The 24872-nt window shown below is 43.0% G+C and overlaps 1 protein-coding gene across 3 annotated transcripts in view; it reads left to right on the top strand.

Moving 5' to 3' along the window:
• Positions 1–24872, top strand: part of CHD2 (chromodomain helicase DNA binding protein 2) — a 3702317-nt gene that overhangs the window by 581409 nt on the left and 3096036 nt on the right. For all 3 annotated transcript variants that reach the window (XM_044078379.1, XM_044078380.1, XM_044078378.1), the window contains one exon: positions 12015–12148. In XM_044078379.1, the coding sequence (XP_043934314.1) occupies positions 12015–12148 (134 nt within the window). The remainder of the gene's footprint in view (positions 1–12014; positions 12149–24872) is intronic.

The raw sequence follows: 24872 nt of genomic DNA, 5'->3' as shown, positions 1-24872 counted from the left end.
TATGATGCCTTAGAGGCCTCAAGTAGAGCTGCTGTTACAGGATCAGTTATTTGTAGACATGCCCGGCTTAGGGAACAAAGCTTGCCTGATCATGTTAAAGCTAAACTGCTAGATGCTCCTTTACAAAAGGATGTGTTATTTGGTTCTAATGCTGAGGAGATACTACGAAAAATGGAAGAAAAAGCTAAATCTTTGCAAACTGTCAAGGCCTTTCTACAGGTACAGCCACCACGTTTTAGCAGAAATTGGCCTTCTAAAAACTGGTCCTTTCCAGCCACGGACAAGCCCCAAAGAGGCAGATACAGGCGCACAAGGGGCAGAGGGCAATCTCAAGGATCATATAGAGGCAGACAATGGCAAACTCCAGCACCAAGAGGTGGCGAAGACAGTGCACAGCAATACAGAAAGCAAACCCAATGACTTCCTCCAGCAATTGCCAGCTGGCAGCCCCCCTGGGAGGAAAGCTGGCACTAAAAAGAAACTGGCATATGATCACAACAGACGAATGGATCCTGGACATTATAAACCGAGGCTACAGATTTCATTCACACTCTTCCAAAAGGGCAGAGGCGCAAATACAAATTTCAAAACTCATGGAAATGAAAGCTATTCAAGAGGTTCCTACTCACGAACAAGGTCAAGGTTTTTATTCCAGACTTTTTCTGGTACCAAGAAAAGGAACCGACTGGAGACCCATTTTGGACTTATCCATCCTAAACACATTTCTACTCGTACCAGAATTCAAGATGCTCACATTACAGCAGCTTCTTCCCATGCTGGGCAAGGAGTTTTGGCTGGTAACATTGGACCTCAAGGAGGCATACCTGCATGTCCCAGTCAGACAAAGCTGCAGAAGATACCTCAGATTTCTTGCAGGTTCAATCCACTATCAATTCTCTGCATTGCCCTTTGGCTTATCTACTGAGTATTCACGAAATGCCTGACATCAGTAATTGCATACTGCAGACTTCAAACCCTTATTTGGACGACTGCCTGATCCAAGCGGACAGCAAACACACACTTCTGGAACATCTGGCCTATGCAACACGGTTACCGACTTCTCTGGGATACACAATCAACAAAGAGAAATTCAGGCTAACACCATCTCAGAAAATAACTTTCCTGGGTGCCAGCTTGGACACAAACACCCAGATGGCCTATCTTACGCCAGAAAAACAGGGGCAACTAACTCAGTACTTCAAAGCATTAGCAAATTGTACCAGGCTTACTGCAAGGAAAATCCTGCAGGCTCTGGGTTTCATGGCATCTTGCATTCTTTTAATCCCATGTGCAAAGTTGCATATGAGGAAACTTCAGTGGTACCTAAAAAACCTATGGTCTCAACACAGCCACAGCTTGGAAACAATAATACCAATAATTCCCTGTTTGCAAAAGGAATTTCTATGGTGGGCCCAAGCATGCCAAACAAACACAGGCCTCCCATTCTGCAAGCCTCAAGCAAATCAAGTCATCACAACAGACGCCTCAGATTACGCCTGGGGGGCACACATGACAGACAGGTGCATTCAGGGCAAATGGTCCCAAAAGGAAAAGCACCTTCACATCAATCAAAAAGAAATGCTAGCAGTGATAAATGTAATTACAGCTTTCAAGGACCTCCTGCATCCAGGACAATTGCTTATAAGAACAGACAACACCACAGTAATGTGGTATATAAACAAACAAGGAGGAACACATTCATATCCCCTGTGCAGACTAGCCATGACACTTTGGAACTTGGCTCTGGAAAGGCAAATCGAACTTCAAGCACAGTACTTGCCAGGTTTGGAAAACACGCTGGCAGACAATCTAAGCAGAAATATGACAGAGCCACACGAATGGAAGCTGCATCCACAGGTGTTTACAAAGATAATCCAAGCGTGGGGAAGGCCAGACATAGATCTGTTCTCCTCCCACAGGAATCATCAACTGGAAAAGTTTTGTACAAGGACCTCTCACCCAAAGGCCTGGAGAGTGGACGCCCTTTCATTCAGTTGGACAGGATGGACAGTCTACGCTTTCCCACCTCTGCCTCTTCTACCCAAGGTGCTCTTGAAAGCAAGAGCAGACAGACCGAAGATGATACTGATTGCTCCAGACTGGCCAAGACAGCACTGGTACCCACTCCTAAGGAGCCTAACACATACTCCTCCCTGGCCACTACCTCTGATTCCTCTTCTGCTGACTCAGCACGGCTACAACACTCTTCACAGTCAGCTGAAAACACTCAATCTCGCTGCATGGAAAATTGCTTAACACCACAACAGACCCTATTCACCAAAGAGGTGCAGGATGTCATTCTGGAGGCCAGGAGGCCATCTACTAGGAAGACTTACTCCGCAAAATGGAAACGGTTTTGCTCTTGGAATGAGAAAAAAGGCCAGGACCCTAGAAAACTGAATTTGCCTCAAGTATTACAGTATCTAGCTGAGCTGCTGAACAGTGGACTTTCATTTTCCTCCATAAAAATCCATGCCTCAGCCATTTCTGCAGAATTCAATACGGATCCACCATTATTCTCTCACCCACTTTTAAGACAATTCCTCAGAGGGGCTAAGAATATAAGACCCCCAAGGAAACCAGTGCCAGCCTGGGATCTTAATTACATTCTAGAAAAATTAACATTGCCTCCCTTTGAGCCAGCTGCCTCAACAGATTTGCAATATTTGTCCTGGAAAACAGCTTTCCTTCTGGCCATTACCTCAGCTCGTAGGGTTTCGGAGCTACAAGCCCTCATGACTGTACAGCCCTTTTTCATCTTCCATCAGGACAGGGTCTCCCTTCGAACCAACCCGTCATTTATGCCTGAAGTGGTATCCAGGGTAGCTTTAAATCAAGCCATACACTTACCTACCTTCTACCCCTACCCTCAAAACAAAGGGGAAAAGCTGCTACATTCCTTAGACATCCATAGACAGCTACATTATTATTTGGACAGAACAAAGCCTTTCAGGAAATCTGAACAACTTTTTGTGTCCTATGCTGTAGGAGCTCAAGGAAAGCCTGTTACCAAACAGACTATTTCAAAATGGATAGGCCACTGCATACGATTCTGTTACTCCTATCATGGGAAACCTGTCCATGTAGGCATCAGACCCCACTCCACCAGGGCCGTAGCTGCCCCTACAGCCTTCCTCAGAGGAGTTCCTACCAAAGATATTTTGGAGGCAGCCACTTGGAGTTCTGTACATACCTTCACAGACACTACCACCTGCCTTTATATTCCAAAACTAGAGCAGGCTTTGCTACTGCTATGTTGCAGGGCATTCTGGCTCATCCCAGTTCCACCTAGTGCCTACCACCCTGTGCGTAGCTTTGGGATTCTACCCATATGTGATTACTGCAGCTGTATGCACGATGAACATAGTACAGTTTTGTACCTACCATAAATGTAGATGTTCGAGTGCTAATACAGCTGCAGTACAGGTTTCCCTCCCTCCTTCCCCTCTAGATAAAGGATAAGTGGCTAACTTCTCCTCATACATCCTATTTTGGGTTATCCTCCTATGGTGTATTTGCTTGCAACTTCTCTTTTTTGATAACATTGCATTGCTTGAATATATATATATATATATATATATATATATATATATATATATATATATATATATATATGTATAGCTGCATTATTTATGTATTGCCTTCCTTTTGGGGGCACCTGACATCTGGGGCAAGAAAGACTGAAGAATATGGCGTCGGCTGTGACATATACCCCCTGTCGCACTGACGTCAGGGAAGAAGGCGACAACAACCAATGCTGGACCAAGACTTTGGAATTCGGACGACCGAGGACCTGCCTTACGGCAGAGAACCCATATGTGATTACTGCAGCTGTATTAGCACTCGAACATCTACATTTATGGTAGGTACAAAACTGTACTCAAAACTCTCAGCCTGGCGGCCTGGTTAAATCAGGGTCTTTGAATCATTCTCTCCTACCCAAGCAGGTTATGGATGTCATTTTAGAAGCCAGACGTCCTAGCACTAGAAAATCTTATGCAGGAAAATGGAAAAGATTTTGTTCCTGGATGCAGGCTCAGGATTCTGATCCTCTTATTCCTAACATTCCTCAGATTTTACTTTACCTGACAGACCTCTTACATAAGGGTCTCTCTTTTTCTTCCATAAAGATTCATTCCTCTGCTTTTTCTGCTCATTATAATACAGACCCTCCAATCTTTTCCCACCAGCTCATGAGACAGTTTCTCAGAGGAGCTAAGAACTTAAGGCCCCCTAGATCTCCTCCCATTCCTGCTTGGGATCTCAACTATGTTTTGGAAAAGCTTACCTTACCTCCTTTTGAGCCTGCTGCCACATGTGACATCAAGTTTTTATCTTGGAAGACAGCTATCCTGTTAGCTCTGACCTCTGTCAGGAGAGTTTCAGAGTTGCAAGCTCTTATGGCTGTAGAACCTTATATTATTTTTCATCAAGACAGGGTGTCTTTAAGGACTAATCCTACTTTCATGCCTAAGGTGGTTTCCAAAGTGGCTTTAAATGAAACTATTCACTTGCCAACTTTTTTCCCCACTCCTCAAAATAAAGGGGAAAGGATCTTACATTCCTTGGACGTACACAGACAACTACGTTTTTACCTGGACAGAACCAAGGACATAAGGAAATCAGAGCAATTGTTTGTTTCTTATGCTTCAAGTTCCCAAGGTAAAGCCATTTCAAAACAGACCATTTCTAAATGGATTGCTCATGGAATCAGATTTTGCTATTCACACCATGGAAAGCAAATCCCAGGGAGTATAAGGACTCACTCTACCAGAGCTGCTGCCACTTCAGCTGCCTTCCTCAGGGGAGTTCCTACCAAAGACATTTTGGAAGCTGCAACTTGGAGTTCAGTGCATACTTTTTCCAAGCACTGCAATCTACCTCTCTACTCTAAGTCTAGGGCAGGCTTTGCTTCTGCAGTCTTGCAGGGTCTTATAGCCGCCCCCTCTACTTTATGACCAGCTCCCTTTCATTCTGCTTTGGGATTCTACCCTACAGTCATGACTTCAACAGTGAAACACGATGAACATAGTACAGTTGTGTACACTTACCATGAATGCAGATGTTCGAGTGTCTTCACTGTTGCAGTCTGGGTTTCCCTCCCTCCTGTCCCCTCTTATTTTTTCTTTTGTGTGGTTCCTTTTTTCTCCCTTCTTCTGAGGTGTATTTGCAAAGGGTATGGGACCTTACTCATTTTGGAACTTCTGACATCTGGGGCAAGAAAAACTGGAGAACATGGCGTCGGCTGTCAGCTTTGTACTCCTGGCGCTCTGACGTCAGGGAGCATGGCTGAACAGCCGACACCGGACCCAGACTTTGGGATTCTGGCCGACCGAGGACTGCCTGCCGGCAGGGGAGAACCCCACAGTCATGACTGCAACAGTTAAGACACTCAAACATCTACATTTATGGTAAGTATACACAACTGTACTTTCTCAAGTGCCGGTTGGCCGACTCCTGAGATTTTCGTGTTCAAATTTCAGACTTAAGTCTTCAATAAAGCTAAGTACCCCATTGGGGAAACCTCTTTTCTTTTCTTGTTCCAGACCGATGTCAGAAAAAGTTAATAATTGTATTTCTTGTGGGAAGCAAATACCTCATAAGGACTTTCATTTTTACTGTATTCCTTGCCTAGGCCCTGATCACGACGTTGCTGGTTGTCAGTTTTGTGCTAGATTTAACAAATGCACTATTAAGCGTAGATACAGTTTTGCACAGCATTACTTTGGCAAAAGTTTTAATTATCCATAAATGTCGTCAGATAGCCATCTGACTACTGCAGTGTACAAAAAAACGCAAAGAAAAAGACCGAGAAAGGCAACTGAGGCCCAAACCGGACGACGGAACGGCTCCTAAGCTAGTCACCGGTGTGCCGGTTCTCAGTGAGGTGCTTTCGCAGCCCCTGATGCCCGCTACCTTAGAGTCCCTGGCCACTACTGAAACCCACGTGGAGTCTGCCTCACAGCAAATGGCTCTAGGTATTGGTGCCTCGGAAATTAATCCTTCAGTTGGGTCCGGAGCCGCTGAGCAGGTACCGGCTTCTGAGGGTGTATTCAGACCTAAGCATTTTTATGTGAAATCTTCTTCTAAATCTAAAGCTAAAGCATCACCCAAGGAAAAGAGACAAAGTGGACAGGCCTCAATGCCTAAAAAACAGATGCTTAAGATGGCCGAAGACCTAATTACCTTGACCAGGGGTTCCCATCCCCCTCCAGATAAGAGGCCTAGGCAAGACCTGGATTATGATTCTGATCAGGCTTCTATTTCTTCTGCTTCTTCTGATCAGGGATACTCCTTACCCCCCTTTGAGGACTCTGATGCTGAGGAATCCATTCCTTCAACTTCTCCTCCTGAGGATTATTCCTTTGGGGAAACCTTACACTCCATGAGGGAGCATTTTCATTGGGAAGGCCAGTACTTCTCAGACTCCAAAAAGAGACTCCGAGATTTCCTTCTACTACCCCAGCACAGGCCCCTGGCCATCCCTCCTGTATTGGACATTGTGGATGATGTTTTTTCGGAGTCTTGTCTATCCCCTGACTCCCTACCTCCAGCCCCTGTTAAGCCTGACCAATATTACAGGGTCCCTGATTCACACAAATTTCTTTTTAAGAACCCAGTTGCTGACCCTGAAACAGTTTCACAGGGCCCTAAAAGTGTTAAGGCCTCCCCTGCCAAAAATCCTAACCCCTCTGACAGGGATTCGAGGGCCTTTGATAAATGGGGAAAGAAAGTTTACACTTCCACAACCTTGGCCATTAGGGCATTAAATTATCAGTTTCATATGATTAAATTCCAACAACACCTCATGGGGTTGCTTAAACAAAAAATGTCCACTTCTGAAAGTGCATAAAATAAGGAAATGCAGGATTTATTGCATGCAGCTGAACAAGTTGGAAAACGTACTTTGCAATGTGGTTTTGATTCTCTGGAGGCCTCTTGCAGGGCCGCAGTTACTAGTGCCGTTATTGGGCGACATGCTTGGTTAATGGAACAAAATCTACCTGATCATGTTAAAGCAAAATTACTGGATGCACCTTTACAGCCTGAAAATTTGTTTGGTGCCAAGGCAGAAGAGGTTTTAAAGAAAATGGAGGATAAAGCTAAATCTATGCAAACTGTTAAAGATTTCTTGCAGGTTCAGCCACCTAGGTTTAGCAGGCACTGGCCCACTAAGAATTGGTCCTTTGCAATGTCAGACAGATCGCAAAAGGACAGGTCTAGACGCCCCAGGGGTAGACCTCAGTCCCAAACTTACTACAGATCTAAGCAGTGGGGAGCCTCTACCTCCAAGGGAGGAGGAGAAAAATCTCAAGCCTTCAGAAAACAATCACAATGACTTTCCACTGCCCACACCAAGTACTTATCTGTTAGCAGCTCCCTTAGGGGGAAAACTAGCTCTTTTTGCACAAAATTGGTATTTGATAACCCAAGACAGGTGGGTTCTAAATATTGTGTCTCAAGGCTACAAGTTCCATTTCCATACTCAGCCCAAGGCAAAGCACTGGCCAGATCTGCCAAAAAAATCAATAGGCAGAGGCTCAAAGACAAGTGTCATCCCTCATGGACATGAGGGCCATTCAACAAGTACCAGAGAGAGAATTGGGGCAGGGCTTTTATTCAAGACTATTCCTGGTACCCAGAAAAGACAAGGCCTGGAGGACGATACTGGACTTATCTATTCTGAATACATACCTGGATATTACAAAATTCAAAATGTTAACTATGCAGCAGCTACTGCCCATGCTGGGCAAGAAGGCCTGGCTGGTGATTCTGGACCTAAAAGAAGCATACCTGCATGTCCCAATCAGACAATCATGCGGAAGATACCTCAGATTCAAGGCTGGTTCAATGCACTACCAATTCTCTGTACTGCCCTTTGGCTTATCTACTGTGCCCAGGGTCTTTACAAAGTGCCTGGCACCAGTAATTGCATTCTGCAGATAAGAGGAATACAACTATATCCTTATTTGGATGACTGCCTGGTTCAAGCAGAGGACAGAGTCACTCTTCTTCAACATCTGGCATTTGTGAAAAGGCTGTTAACATGCCTAGGGTACACAGTCAGCAAAGAGAAATCAAACCTAGTACCCTCTCAAGAGATAATATTCCTGGCTGCAAGCTTAAATACAACTGCCCAGATGGCTTATCACACACCAGACAAACAACGGCTACTGACTACCTATTTCAAAATGTTGGCAACAAAGGCCCAGTTATCTGCAAGAAAAATTCTGCAGGCTTTGGGCTTAATGGCATCCTGCATCCTACTAATTCCATATGCAAGACTGCATATGAGAGAACTTCAATGGTACCTAAAAAGTGTTTGGAATCAAAATGGTCACACCCTGTAAACAATCATAAATCTAATTCCCTGCCTACAACAGGAGTTTTGATGGTGGGCAAAGGCTTTGTCATGAGAACAAGGGACAGCCATTCACACTAACACCAGCCAGGCAGACAATAACAACGGATGCATCAGAGTATGCCTGGGGGGCACACATGGAAGGAAGATTGCATTCAAGGAATATGGTCTTCAAGTCAATTACATCTACATTTCAATCAAAAAGAGATGCTAGCTGTTCAAAATGCCCTGACAGCCTTCAAGTACCTATTTCATCCAGCACAATTACTGATAAAGACAGACAACACCATGGTCATGTGGTATATAAACAAGCAGGGGGGCACACATTCTTACCTCCTTTGCAGACTAGCTATGACTCTGTAGGACACAGCTTTGACTTAACAAATACATCTGCAGGCACAGTTGCTGCCAGGAAAGAAAAATACTCTGGCAGAGGAACTAAGCAGAAACCTTATGGATCCCCACGAATGGAAACTGGATCCTCAAATCTTCAGCATGATAACAAGGACATGGGGATGTCCAGACATAGATCTGTTTGCTTCCCCTCACAATCATCAATTACAGAGATTCTGCACAAGGATTTTCCACAGACGAGCATGGAAAGTGGATGCCCTTTCTTTCAGCTGGGAAAACCTGAGAGTATATGCTTTTCCACCCCTACCCCTCCTCCCCACGGTACTCCAAAAGGTCAGACAGGAGAAGTCAAAGATGATACTGATTGCCCCAGACTCTCCACGCCAGTAGTGGTATCCAATCTTAAGGAACTTGTCTCTGTACCAGGTTGGACTTTACTTCAAATACCTCATTGCTGTCCCAACAAAACAATCAGATCCTGCACAGCCAACTCCATTAAACTTGGCAGCATGGAGGATAATGTAGCCATACAAAATACATCCCTCAGCAAAGCAGTGATGGATGTCATCTTGGAAGCCAGAAAGGCCTAGTACTAAAACGTCTCATGCTGGAAAATGGAAGAGATTCTGTGCTTGGAACCACACAAAAGGAATTGATGCAGAGGTCCCAAATATTCCTCAGATATTGCAGTACTTAACTGAGATGTTGGACAAAAGCCTATCTTTTTCATCAATCAAAATTCATTCCTCAGCCATTTCGGCTCACTACAATACTGAGGATACAATACTTTTTTCTCATCCATTATTAAAACAGTACCTCAGAGGGGCAAAAAAAAAAAATTAAGGCCTCCAAGGAGATTACCAATACCTGCATGGGACCTCAGCTATGTCTTGGAAAAGCTCACCCTGCTTCCTTTTGAACCAGCTTCTACTGCTGATATAAAGTTTTTATCTGGGAAAACAGCTCTGCTCCTAGCAATTACTTCTGCAAGATGAGTTTCAGAGCTACAAGCTCTCATGGCTGGGGAACTTTTTTATAATTTTTCATCCAGACAGGATCCCCCTGAGGACAAACCCAACGTTTATGCCTCAAGTGGTTTCCAGTGTGGCCCTTAACCAAACTATTCATCTACCAACTTTCTTCCCAAAGCCACATAACAAGGGAGAGAGAATTCTGCACTCTTTGGACGTACACAGCTTAGATTCTACTTGGACAGAACCAAAGCTTTCAGAAAGACGGATCAGTTACTGGTGGCATATGCCACAGGTTTACAAGGAATGGCTGTCTCAAAACAGACCATTTCAAAGTGGGTGGGTCACTGCATTCGTTTTTGCTACTTATACCATGGCAAGCCAGTCCCAATGGGCATTAGGCCACATTCCACCAGAGCTGCAGCCACTTCTGCAGCCTTTCTCAGGGGAGTACCAACCAGGGAGATTTTAGAAGCAGTCACTTGGAGTTAGGTGCACACCTTTACAAAGCATTATCATCTGCCTCTCTACTCTAAATCCAGGGCAGGCTTTGCCACTGCAATTTTGCAGGGCCTCATAGCCTCCCCTTCTGCTGTGTAAACCCAGCCTCCCCAACCTTAGCTTTGGGACTCTACCCAAATGTAATGACTGCAACAGTGAAACACGAAGAACATAGTACAGTTGTGTATACTTACCATAAATGTAGATGTTCGAGTGTATTCACTGTTGCAGGCCAGGTTACCCACCCTCCATCCCCCTTTTTGTCTATGGATCTTATCTTTTCTTCTCTGATTTATACAACCTTTGTGGTGTATTTGCTTATAAATGAAGGTAAAATTTATACTGATGCATTCATTGGTATACATGTATTTAGATATATTTTGGCTAGCCTTTTGGGGGCACCTGACATCTGGGGCAAGAAAAACTAAAGAAAATGGTGTCTGCTTCTTCTTTTATACCTTTGATGACCTGATGTCAGGGAAGGGGTGACAGCAGCCGATGCAGGACCCAAGATTTTGGAATTCAAGCCGGCTGAGGGCAACCTGCCAGCAGGATTACCCAAATGTAATGACTGCAACAGTGAATACACTCAGACATCTACATTTATGGTAAGTGTACACAACTGTACTTGTTATATATTCACTGTCTAAACTTTTTGCTTTAGACCTGTGTGAATCTTGTTGCCCAGTGAGGTTTTCAGGATACTGTATGTGGTTCTTCCTAATAGTGTCTCATGTCATGGTAGACAACCTTCAAGACAGGTGTATCTAGCACCTGATGGTTGGCAATTTTTTTTTAAACCATCCTTCTCATCCTCTTGTGCTTGAACAGTCTTTCTGTCCATTTTCATTGGATAGATTTTCCTGTAAGTTGAGCAAGTGTACATTTTACATTCTTGGTTGCATTTACATGTTGGTTAATTTGTTTTATAGATGTTGAAGAGTGGGGGTACCGTTACTGGGCACACACTAGCTCTCCAGGTAATGCCTTGTCATTTGCTGTGCTTATGGGAACTACATGCCTGTGGGTAGTGTAACTGGACTAGTGCAAGACAGCCCAGTGTTGTTAAGTGCCAGAATGTGGGTTGACATGGAACCTTAAAAGATTTCCCTTGACCCTAAGGTCAAGTGAACACTTAAGTTAATTATATTGGTTTCAGATGTGACTTGTCACCCCCCTTCCTCGGAAAAAAAAATTGCCAGTTTTACTTTTGTTAGTCTTTCATTCAGTACTGTATTGTAGCTGTTTTGCACAAGATTGATCAGCCTCAACCCAACTGTTTGTCTTTTCCCGGGCCGCTAATGATTGGCAGTAGATTTTTACGAAGGCAGAGGTTGCCAGCTCGACGTTCAACCTTCAACGAAGGCATGCCCATTTACGCATGTCTTTCGAATGCCACACAACCGCGGGGAGGACATGCAGACTCCACACAGAAGGCACTCCCTGCGCTCCAGCGTAGAATCAAACGGGAGCACCTTTTGCTGTGAGGCAACAATGCTACCAACATGCAGCTCTAAAGATGGGAACTTCAGAATGTTAATGTTGTACTAAGGTTAGGATTGCAGAAAAAGAAATTTCATCTGTGACCTATTGCAGAAGGATAATTTGCTGATATATTAAGTTCCTATCATAGCTGTTCCTGTTCCAGTTGTTGGCATTTTGGGACATAAGGACACCTGAATGGTTTCTGATAACAGCATGATAATGGCCTCTGGCACTTATGGTTTTACTGTTTGTGAGGGGTATTTTATATCTGATAGGGTTATTGTGGAAAACTACAGTTGATTTTTTAAATGACTAAAGCGTCATTGTACTCCCATTCCTAGCTACAAAGAGGATGATGATTTTGAAACGGAATCTGATGATTTGATTGAAATGTCTGCAGAAGCCATCGAGGAAGATCAGGAGGAAAGCGAGACAATTGAAAGAGTCATAGAGTCCAGGATTGGAAAGAAAGGTGGTGGGTATAATAGCAGGAGCTGTTCTGTCCTCTTTTCTTTTTTCCTCTTAGTACTTCATGCTTATTTGTTCTGTTTGGGAAAAGTTGAATGCCGTTTTGCTGCTTTTTCTAGACTTAACTGCAGAAGAATAAAAAAAAACTTCATGCAGTCTTCAACAGTCTGTACAACACTGCATTTATTTTTAGGTTGAAGCATGCTTAACAGCCATGCTGCAGAATTATTGATTGTTAGAAGTTTTCTGTTCACCTTTTAGTATAAGAAAATAAAACTCTTAAAATTTCTAAAAAGATGAGATAAATTAAACATGCATAGAGAATGTAAATAATCAGTGGATGGGCTGGTTTAATTGAGAAACTGCAGTTTGAATGGTGTTTGACTTATTGTCATGCATATACAAGTGTCGTCTTTAATGTTTTATTCACTCTACATAATTTGATTCACTTCAGCCGTTGTATAATTTATTGAATTCCTTCCTTCCCGTAAACTGCTCTTCCACCTGAACATTATTCTGAATGTATTGTTTCCACAGTTTGCATTTTTCTATGAAACCTTTTTCCATTTTTTTTATCATCTTAGCAATATTCAAAATGGTTGTTACAATGGGTATACATTCTTATTTCCATTTTCCTGATTATTTTGGGCAGTGAGAAGCATTAAATTTAGTAGGTCCTTACTATGTATATGCAATTCAATTCTTTGATCTCTGCTCCAAGGACTGATTATCTTGGTTCCTACCATACGTTTCCCCCCAACTTTTGTGTCAGAATAGGAGACTTCTAAGATGCCTGTAAGCTGAGTTAACAAGCTAATTAGAACTCTCCCAGTGTGAAAAGTGACAGGTTGTTAAAAAGCCAGTAAAATTTATCGGTGTGAGTACAGGTCAGTTTGCTGACAAGTAATTACATTGTCTGGATGCCAGCAAGAAGAAGTTTGGAGAAAGTAAGTGAAAATCAACAGGTTTAAAAGCTGTTGCTGAGAAGAATCTTGTTAGCTGTTTTAGCAAAAAGCAAAGCATTTCATATTTCAGCTTTAGCACAAGAAGTGGCTTACAGTAAGTAATTCAGAGGAAAAATTAAATCATGTACACTCAGGGCTGTTCATAATAAATGGGATGCTGTAGGAATATTTCAAGATATAAAGCCAAATAAAAAAAATGGCTGGAAATTAAATAGAAGATTTAAGTAGCTATTAAGATAAGCTGATAAAACTGCAGAAATCAAAGATTAAATTGAGTGCTGAATGTGTAGTAATTACTGGCCGAGTATGAAATTTTTCATGAGAAGCTATTTCAAAATTGCTGGAACCTGTGTTCTGAGAGACTGCCTTCCAGACTATGCAAATATACAGAGCTGAGTGTATATATATATATAGATATATATATATATAATATATATATATATATATATATATATTTTTTTGGTTATAGAGTTTAATTGTTGCTTAGATCTCTGTTTAAACTGTTGTCTCACTGCTCTGGACTGAAATGCAAATATACAGAGCTGAGTATATTTTTTTTGGTTTTAAAGTTTGTACTGTTAGTTGTTGCTTAGATCTCTGTTGAAACAGTTTTATCACACCCACCCTCCCTATTTTTGGTTTTTAGTTTAAATTTGGTGGCTTTTGCAGTTGCCCGCCCCACTGTAGATTTGATCTGGGACACTTCCCCCAGTCCCATCTCTTTATGATATTCTACCCTAATAAACTCTTTCTGCACTTGCTTTTAGTCCTTTTTAATTTAATTGCATTTTTAAACTGTGTTTGTTCTAATATTGGTACATACTCAAGTGTGCTAGCTTACACTGCCTGTGAATTGTTTTACTACTGTTTTTGCTACTTTTCTGTTTATAAAAAAAAAAAAAAAAAAAAAAAAAACTGTAAGCCTGTTTCCTACCTTTCCTGTAACTAGTCTTCCAGATACAGATTTGCTGATGTCCTTCAAGGATGCATCTGCAGTCATCACATATGGGTTGTCCTGCCTCAGGCAGCCCTTCGGTCGGCCGGATTCCAAAGTCTGGGTCCGGCGTCGGCTGATGTCGCCCCTTCCCCGACGTCAGAGCGCCTGGGGTATAAAAGCGTCAGCCGACGCCATCTTCCTCAGTCTTTCTTGCCGCGTGGTGCCCGAAGCAGAAGCAGTTCGCAAGTGCCGGTCGGCCAGCTCCTATAAATTCGCTATCCGAAGACTTCAAAAGCTAAGTACACCGTTGGGGACTCTCTCTTGTCTCAGCCGATGTCAGATAAAGTTAATAATTGTTTAACTTGTGGGAAACAAATACCTCATAAGGATTTCCACTCTTACTGTCTTCCCTGCTTAGGCCCAGACCACGACGTCTCGGCCTGTTCAGCCTGCGCTTCCTTCAACCGACGCACTCTTAGACGTCGGTCGGAGTTCGCAGAAGAGTTTTTTGGGGCTAGTTTTTCATACAAAATGCCGTCGGAAACCCCGACATCACATTTAATTAAGAAACGGAAAGACAAAGGACCGACACACGCGGGCCGCGGTTTCGGCTGAAACCGCGGCTAGGCCTACCGCGAGTGCCTCTGTCTCGGCTGATACAGAGTCCTTGGAACTTCCAAACCCTGAAACAATACTACCGACAGCCTCGGCCCCGGAGGCTCCTTCCGAGTCGGTTACAGAATTGCCTTCAGAAACTGGTGTATTGGAATCTTCCGACACCATACCTTTAGACAAAGCTACACCAGCATGTGGTGCAGCCAGGCCTCCTGCATCCATGTCTATTAAGGCTTTCACCAGGGCTAAAGCTGCAACACACACTAAAGCCATGCCTCCCAGGGTTATTCCTCAGGGACCCTCTTCTAGTTCACAGATTCTTACCTTAGTAGAGGACCTTATCTCTTTAATCAGGGGCTATTAGCACCATCCGGACAGGGGCTCCCAACCTCCTCTAGACAAAAGGCCCAGGGTGGATCCCCTTTCCTCAGAGGAGGCCTCTGATGGCTCGGATCACTTGGACTACCAGGAGGAGGCTTATTCAGCCTACGAGGATTCGGATGCAGAGGGAATCTATCCCCTCGGCCTCCCCTCCTGAAGAGCTTTCCTTTGGGGAGACCCTTCACACTATGAGAGAGCATTTCAAATGGCAGGGCCAGGAATATTCTGATTCCAGGAAAAGACTAAGAACTTTTCTTCATTTACATCAGCATACACCTTTGGCTATTCCTCCTGTTTTAAATGTCATTGATGATGTGTATTCGGACTCTAGTATGACCCCTGACACTCTGCCTCCGGCCCCTGTTAAGCCCGATAGGTATTACAAGGTCCCGGACACACATCATTTTCTTTACAAGGCCCACTCTGCTGATCCTGAAACTATTTCACAGGGCCCTAAAGGGGTTGCAGCTGTTACTACTAAAAACCCACTCCTCTCTGCAAAGGAGTCCAGGGCTTTAGAGAGATGGGGTAAAAAAGTGTATACTTCTGCCACTCTTGGTATGAGGGCATTAAATTGTCAATTTCATATGATACAGTACCAAGAGTATTTGTTAGAAGAAATGCATAAGAAACTGTCTTCTACTGAACCCCTTGACCGTAAATCCCTTCAGGATCTGGTACATAACTCCCAGCAGGTTAGCAACCATTTCTTGCAGTGTGGTTATGATGCATTGGAAGCTTCATGTAGGTCAGCAGTGATGGGTGTTGTCATACGTAGGCATGCTTGGCTGAAGGAACAATCTCTACCAGACCATGTTAAAGCTAAGCTTTTGGATGCTCCACTGGAAAAGCAAAAGTTATTTGGTTCCACTGCTCAAGAAGTGCTAAAGAAATTTGAGGAAAGGGCAAAATCTGTACAAACAGTTAAGGATTTTCTTCAAGTCCAACCGCCAAGATTCAGCAGAAATTGGCCTTCCAAGAATTGGTCCTTTCCGGACACAGAAAGATTTCAAAGGGGCAGGAACAGGCGTGCCAGAGGTAGAGGGCAAGCTAGGGGCTCCTACAGAGGCCGTCAATGGCAACCTCCAATCCAGACAGGCAGTTCAGGACCTGCAACTGCTGCACAAGGACAAACTCAATGACTTTGCTTTGATTCCGCCAACCAGGGCTCAATTAGAAGCACCTTTTGGCGGAAAGCTTTCTTTATTCTCAAAAAATTGGCACAACATTACAAGAGACAAATGGACACTCCAAGTAATAGACAACGGATACAGGTTCCATTTCCACACATTGACAAAAAGAAAAGGCATGCCAAGTCTGCCACCAAATCAAAGGGCAGAGGCTTTGAAACAAATCTCAAGCTTACTACAAATGAAAGCCATAGAAAAATTTCCTAGTTCCTCCACCCCCAGATTGGCTATGGTATTCTACCCATATGTGATGACTGCAGATGCATCCTTGAAGGACATAGTACAGTTTTGTACCTACCATAAATGTAGATGTTCGATAGGTATGCATCTGCAGTCAGGTTTTCCCTCCCTCCTTCCCCTCTGTGGTATTCCTAGGGTGCTTACCCCTCTATTAGCTAACTGGGGGGGATCTATTATGGTGTATTTGTTTATATATATATATATATATATATATATATATATATATATTTTTTTTTTTTGCAAATGTTTGGATTTTTATTGCATTTCTCCAAATTTAGCCTTCCTAGAGGGCACCTGGCATCTGGGGCAAGAAAAACTGAGGAAGATGGCGTCGGCTGACGCTTTTATACCCCAGGTGCTCTGACGTCGGGGAAGGGGCGACATCAGCCGACGCCGGACCCAGACTTTGGAATCCGACCGACCGAAGGGCTGCCTGAGGCAGGACAACCCATATGTGATGACTGCAGATGCATACCTATCGGACATCTACATTTATGGTAGGTACAAAACTGTACTTTTCCAGGACTGTATGTAAGCTTCTGAGCCCCCCCAAGCCTTTCTGTGTTGGAGGGAAGCCTTCTAGCTTATCAGTGGGAGTGGTAAGCACTAGGTAACCTGTCTACCACATAAGGAGTGGTTCTGGCCCAGAAATTGTAGTTATTGGCCGTTTGAGCAATCTCTTCTATCTCTCTCAACTTTCTGATTTGAAAGCCTGCATTTGCACTTGTTTCTGTCCTGTAACTCGTCTAGTGAGCGGGAGCAGACCATATCGCTCAGATATTGGATGAGCTTACTCTCTGACTCATATTTTTTTTATATTTTATTATATCTCATTGTAGCTATGAATTACGAATATTTTCTTGCACTATGCTTGGCTGCAAATAACCTGTATTGTCTATATGATCTGTTTGAATATGCTTTATGCATCGCTACATTCACCCATACAACAGCATTTTTAACTTTGTTATAACTATAGACCTAACAATGAAATAGTGCGAGTTTTATGTCATATCTACGGTGTGGATCGCAAGTATGAGATATACTGCCAATGCATTTACTATCGTGTGGCTCAACTGAATACGGTGCATAAATATAGACTTTGGATTCTGTTGTTTTACCAAGTTCTAATACTCAGTGTTAAGGTGTTTTAATCAATGAGCGATGGAATGAGATGAATGTCTTAACTTCATTTTATTGTCATGAATTTATGCTAAACTTTTGTTTGAGTAAATATTGTTATATGGTTCAGTAGAAACTTGCAGGCAAGTTTAAACAAATAGATAATGAATTTCTTGCCTGTCTAGTGATTTATATCTCTACACATTTTTATTGATGATAAGATTATACATTTCCATGTATAGTATGTTTTTAAAATTTGATGTTGGACCATTTAAGTGATCTTTGTTTCTTTAACTTTAAATTGCTTTGGTTTTTAATTGTTTTATTTGATTGACTAATTGAAGACCCCTTTTATATATAAAGCAATGGTTTTATTGTTTAAATGTTAACCTGATGAAGCGCACCTGAGTGTGCGTGAAAGCGCTCGTTTTTCCATTAAACTGTGAATTTTATCTACGCTTCATGGTGGTTCCTTGCAGTCTACATTTCTCCACATCTACATTTATGGTAGGTACAAAACTGTACTTTTCCAGGACTGTATGTAAGCTTCTGAGCCCCCCAAGCCTTTCTGTGTTGGAGGGAAGCCTTCTAGCTTATCAGTGGGAGTGGTAAGTACTAGGTAACCTGTCTACCACATAAGGAGTGGTTCTGGCCCAGAAATTGTAGTTATTGGCCGTTTGAGCAATCTCTTCTATCTCTCTCAACTTTCTGATTTGAAAGCCTGCATTTGCACTTGTTTCTGTCCTGTAACTCGTCTAGTGCAGATTAGGGTTGCCAGCTGTCCGGTTTTCGTACAAATTGTCCGGTCACCAATTTTATTCAAAACCGGACACGTAAAGTCCAGGTTTTGCACCACTGATTTGTGTTTAACTTTTTTTAAAGTAGGCAATGCGCTCATTATTTGGGTTTGTACTTTCCACCCCTGGTTGGGTGGCTGGCCCTTTAAGAGTCGTCTGTGTCAGAAAACTTTGTATGGTGTCATGTCAATGGGAGACCGGTAGGCAGCTACATCTGCAAAACAAGTGAACTTAATGCCGGCTCCCAGCGCATGAGAAATTGGTGTTGGGCGCCAACTAAAGAAGCATAACGTGGCCGCCTGGTATCTTCTCAAAGCGGATGTTCTTACTCTGAGGTTTTATCGAAGTTTGGTCAAGTCTTTCTGTGCTCGGACCTGAGGCTTGAGTAAGTAGAATGTACAGCAAACGGTTACAATGGTGTACGTGTATGTTGAAGCATTAGGTGAATAATTTTTGCAGAGCTGTGGATTATTATCTTTTAAAATGATGTGTGCAATTTAGGTTTAGGTTTTTCTGCAGGGGGATCTGTGATCTTGGTGGTCGTGAAAGTATGTACTTGTTTTCTTTCTGAAGAGTGGTTTTGTTGGTTTTGTAGGCATTAGTACTGGCATGCTGTTGCAAAAAAAAATTCCCCTTGCTGAGCTGTGTCTTGGTGTCCATCTCACTGTATCAGGCCATCAGAGATACTGTAGCCTTGACCAGTTTATAGTTAAGCAGAGGTGACCAGCTTGACCACTCTGCTGGAATCCCGTTTAGCAGCACACTTTGTGACTCTTGATAGAATTAAGATGGCATGTGCTAACAAGCATTTATTTTCTGGAGCATGAGAAGTCTGTAATTTTTGTATTTACCTATTTATTGCAATTTCGCTTTTCTAGTACAAATATTCCACTTGGAGGCGAAGCAGTGCAGAATATTAGGGACAAAGACGTGGTGTGTAACTAACACGGCTGAAAGGTGCCTGTTCAGTGTGTTTTTAACCCCTATAAGGGAACAGATCAGCGCACACCACCTACAGTACAAGGGTGCTGCTTCAGTCAACAAGAAGTATTGCTGAAGGGGGACCCTAGCACACACTATCACTCTTACTTAATGTATACAGTTACATTAAAAGCAGCATGCAGCCAACATACCTTTGCCCCCTGAAGCTACAACTTTTCTTATTAGTTGCAGTCAAGTGTATTCTCTCTTTGTGTACTTACTTTTGTTTACCTGAGAAGTCCAAATGGGCTAATTAAGCAGCCCTTTTTTATTGGAGGCCTGGGGATTAAGGCTTCAGATATGTACAATTTAAACTAAAAGAGAAAGCTTCAGTCATGTGCAACTATGTAATGAAAGACACATGTGAAAAGAACATTTTATTAATTTGATAACTAGATAAAAAATATACATATGTATATGTTGTACATAATCATATGTGTATACATATCTCTCTCTCTCTATATATATATATATATATATATATATATATATATATATATATATATATATATATGTATACATACACACACACACATTATTATTATTTAACATTTGTTTACCAGAATAGTCCTGCTGGTGTAATCACGTGGCGTGGCATTCACAAAAGTGTACAAACTCCAGTATTCTGTTTCACAAAAGGAAACAAGACTGTCAGTGTTTGTTAAATTGGCTGATTTACTATGCTTTTTAACAGAAAAGCATAGTAAATCGGCTGAAAGGAGGCATCCGGAACAGAAAAAGAGGCCATTCCCATCAGCTGATGTCACGATTATGTCACAAAATGGGTGGGGCATGGATGGGGCAGGGGGTGGGTATGGCTGGAGTTATGGGTGATGTGAGGGGTGTGACCTTAGTCCGGTTTTAGCCACAAAGAAAGATGGCAACCCTAGTGCAGATACAGATTCTTAGTTTTAGCACTTAAATTTGCTTAGTCATGCTCAGCACTTGTTCAGAACTTGTAAGCACTAAATAAGCTACTAATTACTATAGCACTCACTCTTCCTCATTATCTAGAGAAAAACAGCTCTTCTACTTACTTTTCTCACTTGCTTAGAGAAAAACAGCTCTTGTACTCACTTTCCTCACTTATCTAGAGGAAATTAGTGTTTTTATTCAGGTATGTCCAAGGGTCAGCTCCCAGTGTTTTCTCCTGTCTGTCTGATGAATCTGGGCATCTTGAGGCAATGTAGAAATTGCCTCGTACACAGACAACCCTCTCCTCCTACCATCCAACACTACAACCTGAGAGAGATGCACTTAACTAGCCAAACTGGAGGTAAAGATCTCTCCAACCAAAACTGAACTTGACAGTCATGAGGAGAAGGTAAACATTTGCACCACACCACACTCATCACAGTCTCACTAAGTCTACACCACCAAAATCCACACATAGTAACACAAAAACATGTGCAGAGGCTCTCAATAATAATCTGTCTAAGCAACAGAGACCTCCAAAGCAGAAACGCAAGCAACCTCCATCCCTCAGCACAACCCAAATGACACAGCCCACAGAATCAGTGTGCTACTCAACCACAGCCAATAAGGTAAAACAATGTACCCAACACACTAGTCATAGGTGACTCTATAGTCAGGCACACTTGATGTCCCACTCACCGGGCTAAACAAGGAAAAGGTTACTGTCAGCTGCCTGTCGGGTGCCAGGATCCACCACATAACCCATGCACTCAAGTCACTCCACAACAAGTACAGTTATGACTCTGTCATTGTCCATGTTGGTGTGAATGACCTGAGACGTACCTCCCTGGACTACATGAAAAGAGACATGGAAGAGCTCTCCGATCTTGTAGCCCAGGCAGGTATGACCCTAGCCCTGAGTAGCATTCTGCCATCACCCTGAATGATACCGCAGTACAAGGACAAAATGATTGACTTCAATTGGCTAAGCTTCTGGTGTCATTCTAAGGGGATCCAGTATCTGTCTGTCTGAGATGACATAGTCGACAGACCACTATGTTTTGCCACAGATGGCCTGCTCCTGTCACCCCTGGGATTCCGGATACTGGCTAAGGCTCTTGCTGCCTCTATAGTGCCTTTTTTAGGCAAGGTTCATTTAACAAATTCACCACCGTAACAGGAACAGGCAAGCAAAAACTGAGGGTAATGCTACTCAATGCTAGAAGTCTAAATCTCAAAATGCACTCACTCGAGGCACTTCTTAAAATGGAGAACATCGATATCTGTGCAGTGACTGAGACGTGGTTCAAGGCTCCAGAGAGCACCCCTGCACTACCAGGCTATAAATCATACCATACTTTTCAGCCAGGTAACCTGGACCAAAACACCAAAGGCAGAGGTGTCTCCATATTCATTAAGGATATCCACACCTCCAGGCTAGTTGCTCAGCATAATTCATCCGAGGTTAAACAAGTGCAACTACCTCTGGGCAAAACTGCAATCCAAATTGTAGCTTGCTACAGATCCCCCAACATGACCCGGGATTCCCACTCCTCTTTTCTTGATGTACTGGAAAATATTAGGGTTCAACCAAACACCCTAATAATGGGCGACTTCAACTACCCCACCATTAACTGGGAAAACTACTTGTGTACCAACTCCTTAGCTCAACGCTTTAAGGAATTCATAAACTCCAATGCCGTGGATCAACTTATCCACACCCCCACCAGGGGCAACAATATCCTAGACCTAGTCATTACCAACATGACTGACCGGTGTTACGCACCTGAAGTCCAACTCCTCGTTGGTCCGATCCGACCATAAGCTAATCACCCTCGATATCCACATCCCACCCCCCGTTAAGGAAATCACGGTAAAAAATTTCTCCAAAGCCAACTTCATGCTTCTTAAGACAGAAGTGGTGAACTTCATGACACCCATGCAGATGGACAATACAGTTACAACTGCTGAATCCTTCACAAATGCACTCTATAAGCACTTACACGAGTGCATGGATCGTGCTATCCCAAACAGAACCAAGATGTTGTCCTCCAAAAAAAGGAAGCCAATCTGATGGTCCCCTGCCATAAACAAACTGTACAACAGAAGGAAGAAACTGTTACAAAAGAGAGTAAAATTCCATGAGTGGAGGAGCTCCCTGGTCAGCCTCAGTAAGAAGCTGATATCCCTTAAAAGATCCTCTAAATCTAGCTACGAAAACAAAATCGACACTAATTCCAAGGACAACCACAAAGCATTCTATAGCTATGTCAAGAATCTTGATGGCAACACCCAGATCTGCTCTGAGTTGCAGCACAAAGGCACGAAAATTATAGAACCAACTGATATTGCCAACATCCTGGCATATGGGTTCAGTGCTAATTTCCCCCCCTCTCAAGCCCTAAAGGGCCCATATCTATACAGAAAGAATGCAGAGTCTGTGAAATTTATGCAGGTAAAAGCGGCACTTTCTAAAGCCAAAAACACAGTATCCATGGGAACGGACAGCATCCCAGGCTGCGTTTTACATGAACTTCAGTATGAACTGGCTCCCTACTTAAGCACCATGTTCAGTAATAGCCTCGCATCAGGCTTTGTGTCCACTGAATGGCGCACAGCAACAGTTATCCCACTCCACAAAGGGAGAGCCACCACTGATCCCGGGAACTATTGACCTATTATCTTGACTAGCCTGGTCTGCAAGGCCATGGAACGTATCATCATGTAACTCATAAACAAAGACAAAGTTCGGGGTTGTGAAAGGCAGATCATGCCTCCTGAACCTGATCGACTTCTTTGAGGCAGTCACCAAAGCCATAGATGAGGGTAAGGTGGTTCACACAGCGTATCTTGACCTCGCCATGGCTTTCGACACCATCCCCCATTCTGGAATTATAGGTAAACTCACTAAACTAGTTATAAATCCCTGTGTCACAAGATGGGTTGCCAACTGGCTCACTGATGGAACCCACACTGTAACAATTGCAGACTCCAAATCTGACCTCAAAGCAGTGACAAGTGGAGTACCACAGCGTTCCATCCTGGGACCTCTCCTGTTTGGTATCTACTTCTCTGAAACACAGAGAACTGTGAAACTGTGAAAACTGGCTAACACAGAAGGCCTCTGGCTAATGAAGTTCGCAGATGACTGCAAACTAGGAGCCATAGTCAAGTCCCCAAATAATGTGGACATTCTACAGAAGGGCGTCACTGAGACAGATGCATGGTGTCAGAGCCATTGCCTCAAGCTTAATGCCAAAAAGTGCAGTGTCATCCCCTTTGGTAAAAACTCTGTACCCATGAACTAACACATAGGCAGCAATCAACTTAACACCGAATGTGTGATGGACCTTGACATCGCCACAGTAGTCAGCAAGTCCTTCTACTTGGCACACCTCATCATAAAAGGGTTCTCATCCAGGAAAAAAGAGGTAATTGTTCCCCTCTACTCGACACTCATTAGACCCATTATAGAGTACAACGACCCTTTTGGAATGAACCTCACAAGACATCTGCAGCTGCAGGAAACGTCGCAGAAGTACCTCACAAAGAAGATTACTGGCCTCAAACAAATGCCCTACACTGACCGCCTCAAAAAATTCAAGCTTTACTCCATAGCATATTGCCTACTCTGAGGTGATCTCTGCCTAACATGTAAAGCTATGTCAAACCCAGAGGTGTTGGACATGCTACACCTAAAGAAATCCCAGTCCCTCCAAGCTACACGCTGTAGGGACCTAAACCTTGTCACCACAATAAACAGGACATGCTGGAGGGATAGATTCCTGTCTCAGGGACTTCCCATACTCTGGAACAGGCTACCCATCTATGTCAAGCAAAGTTCATTAGCATTCTTCAAGAAAAATCTTGATGAGTGGATGGGAAATAGGAAATACACCCCGAGGATCACTTGTGTGTGTCTGCTCGACAGTGGGATGGGAAAATAACTTTCTTGGGTGGCGTAAGCCAGGGAACCTTGTTGCCTAGGCTTACATAGGCCCTTGGGCCGATAGCCTAGTACCTACCTATGAACCTAATAGAATTGGTGCACACAGAGAAAACCAGAAGGTTTTTTGCTGTACCAGAGAAAAATCGAAGTAACAGACTACATTAACTTTCTGAAAATATAAATAAGCAACTGGACTGGTATTATGCTGCAGAATTTATTTGGGAGGCCACATCTCAAATATGCTCCAAATCTGGCCATCAGAAAACATTCAAGACTTGTGTTAGTAAAGATGCAGTAAATAGCTAAAAGAGGCTCCCGACAAAATGGTGACAGGATGGAAATGTACTAAAAATCAGAGACACCAGCGTGTTTGGTGAAAATGACTACTTTTTGCACACCAGGGTGAGAAGGAACAAGCTGGGTTTTACGTTCAGGTTGCTTTATCCTCTTAACTTCAGAATATTTTTGGGTAATCAAAATACATTTTGGATGCAGCATTGGCTATGTAGAGGAAATAAAAAGTTTATTTTTGTTTATTGAGCCAGGAAACTGAATGAGTCTTTCCTTCTTAATTTTCTGACAATAAGATAGCCCATGGAGAGGCCATCGCAGTAAAAATTTTCCCTTGTTATAAAGGAAAAT

The sequence above is a fragment of the Protopterus annectens genome, chromosome 7.part0, assembly GCF_019279795.1.
Source record: "Protopterus annectens isolate FY-2018-M chromosome 7.part0, PAN1.0, whole genome shotgun sequence".
In the NCBI taxonomy this organism is placed as follows: Eukaryota; Metazoa; Chordata; order Ceratodontiformes; family Protopteridae; genus Protopterus; species Protopterus annectens.
Note: the sequence above shows the minus strand (reverse complement) of the source record. Positions and strands in the feature narration are given on the sequence as shown.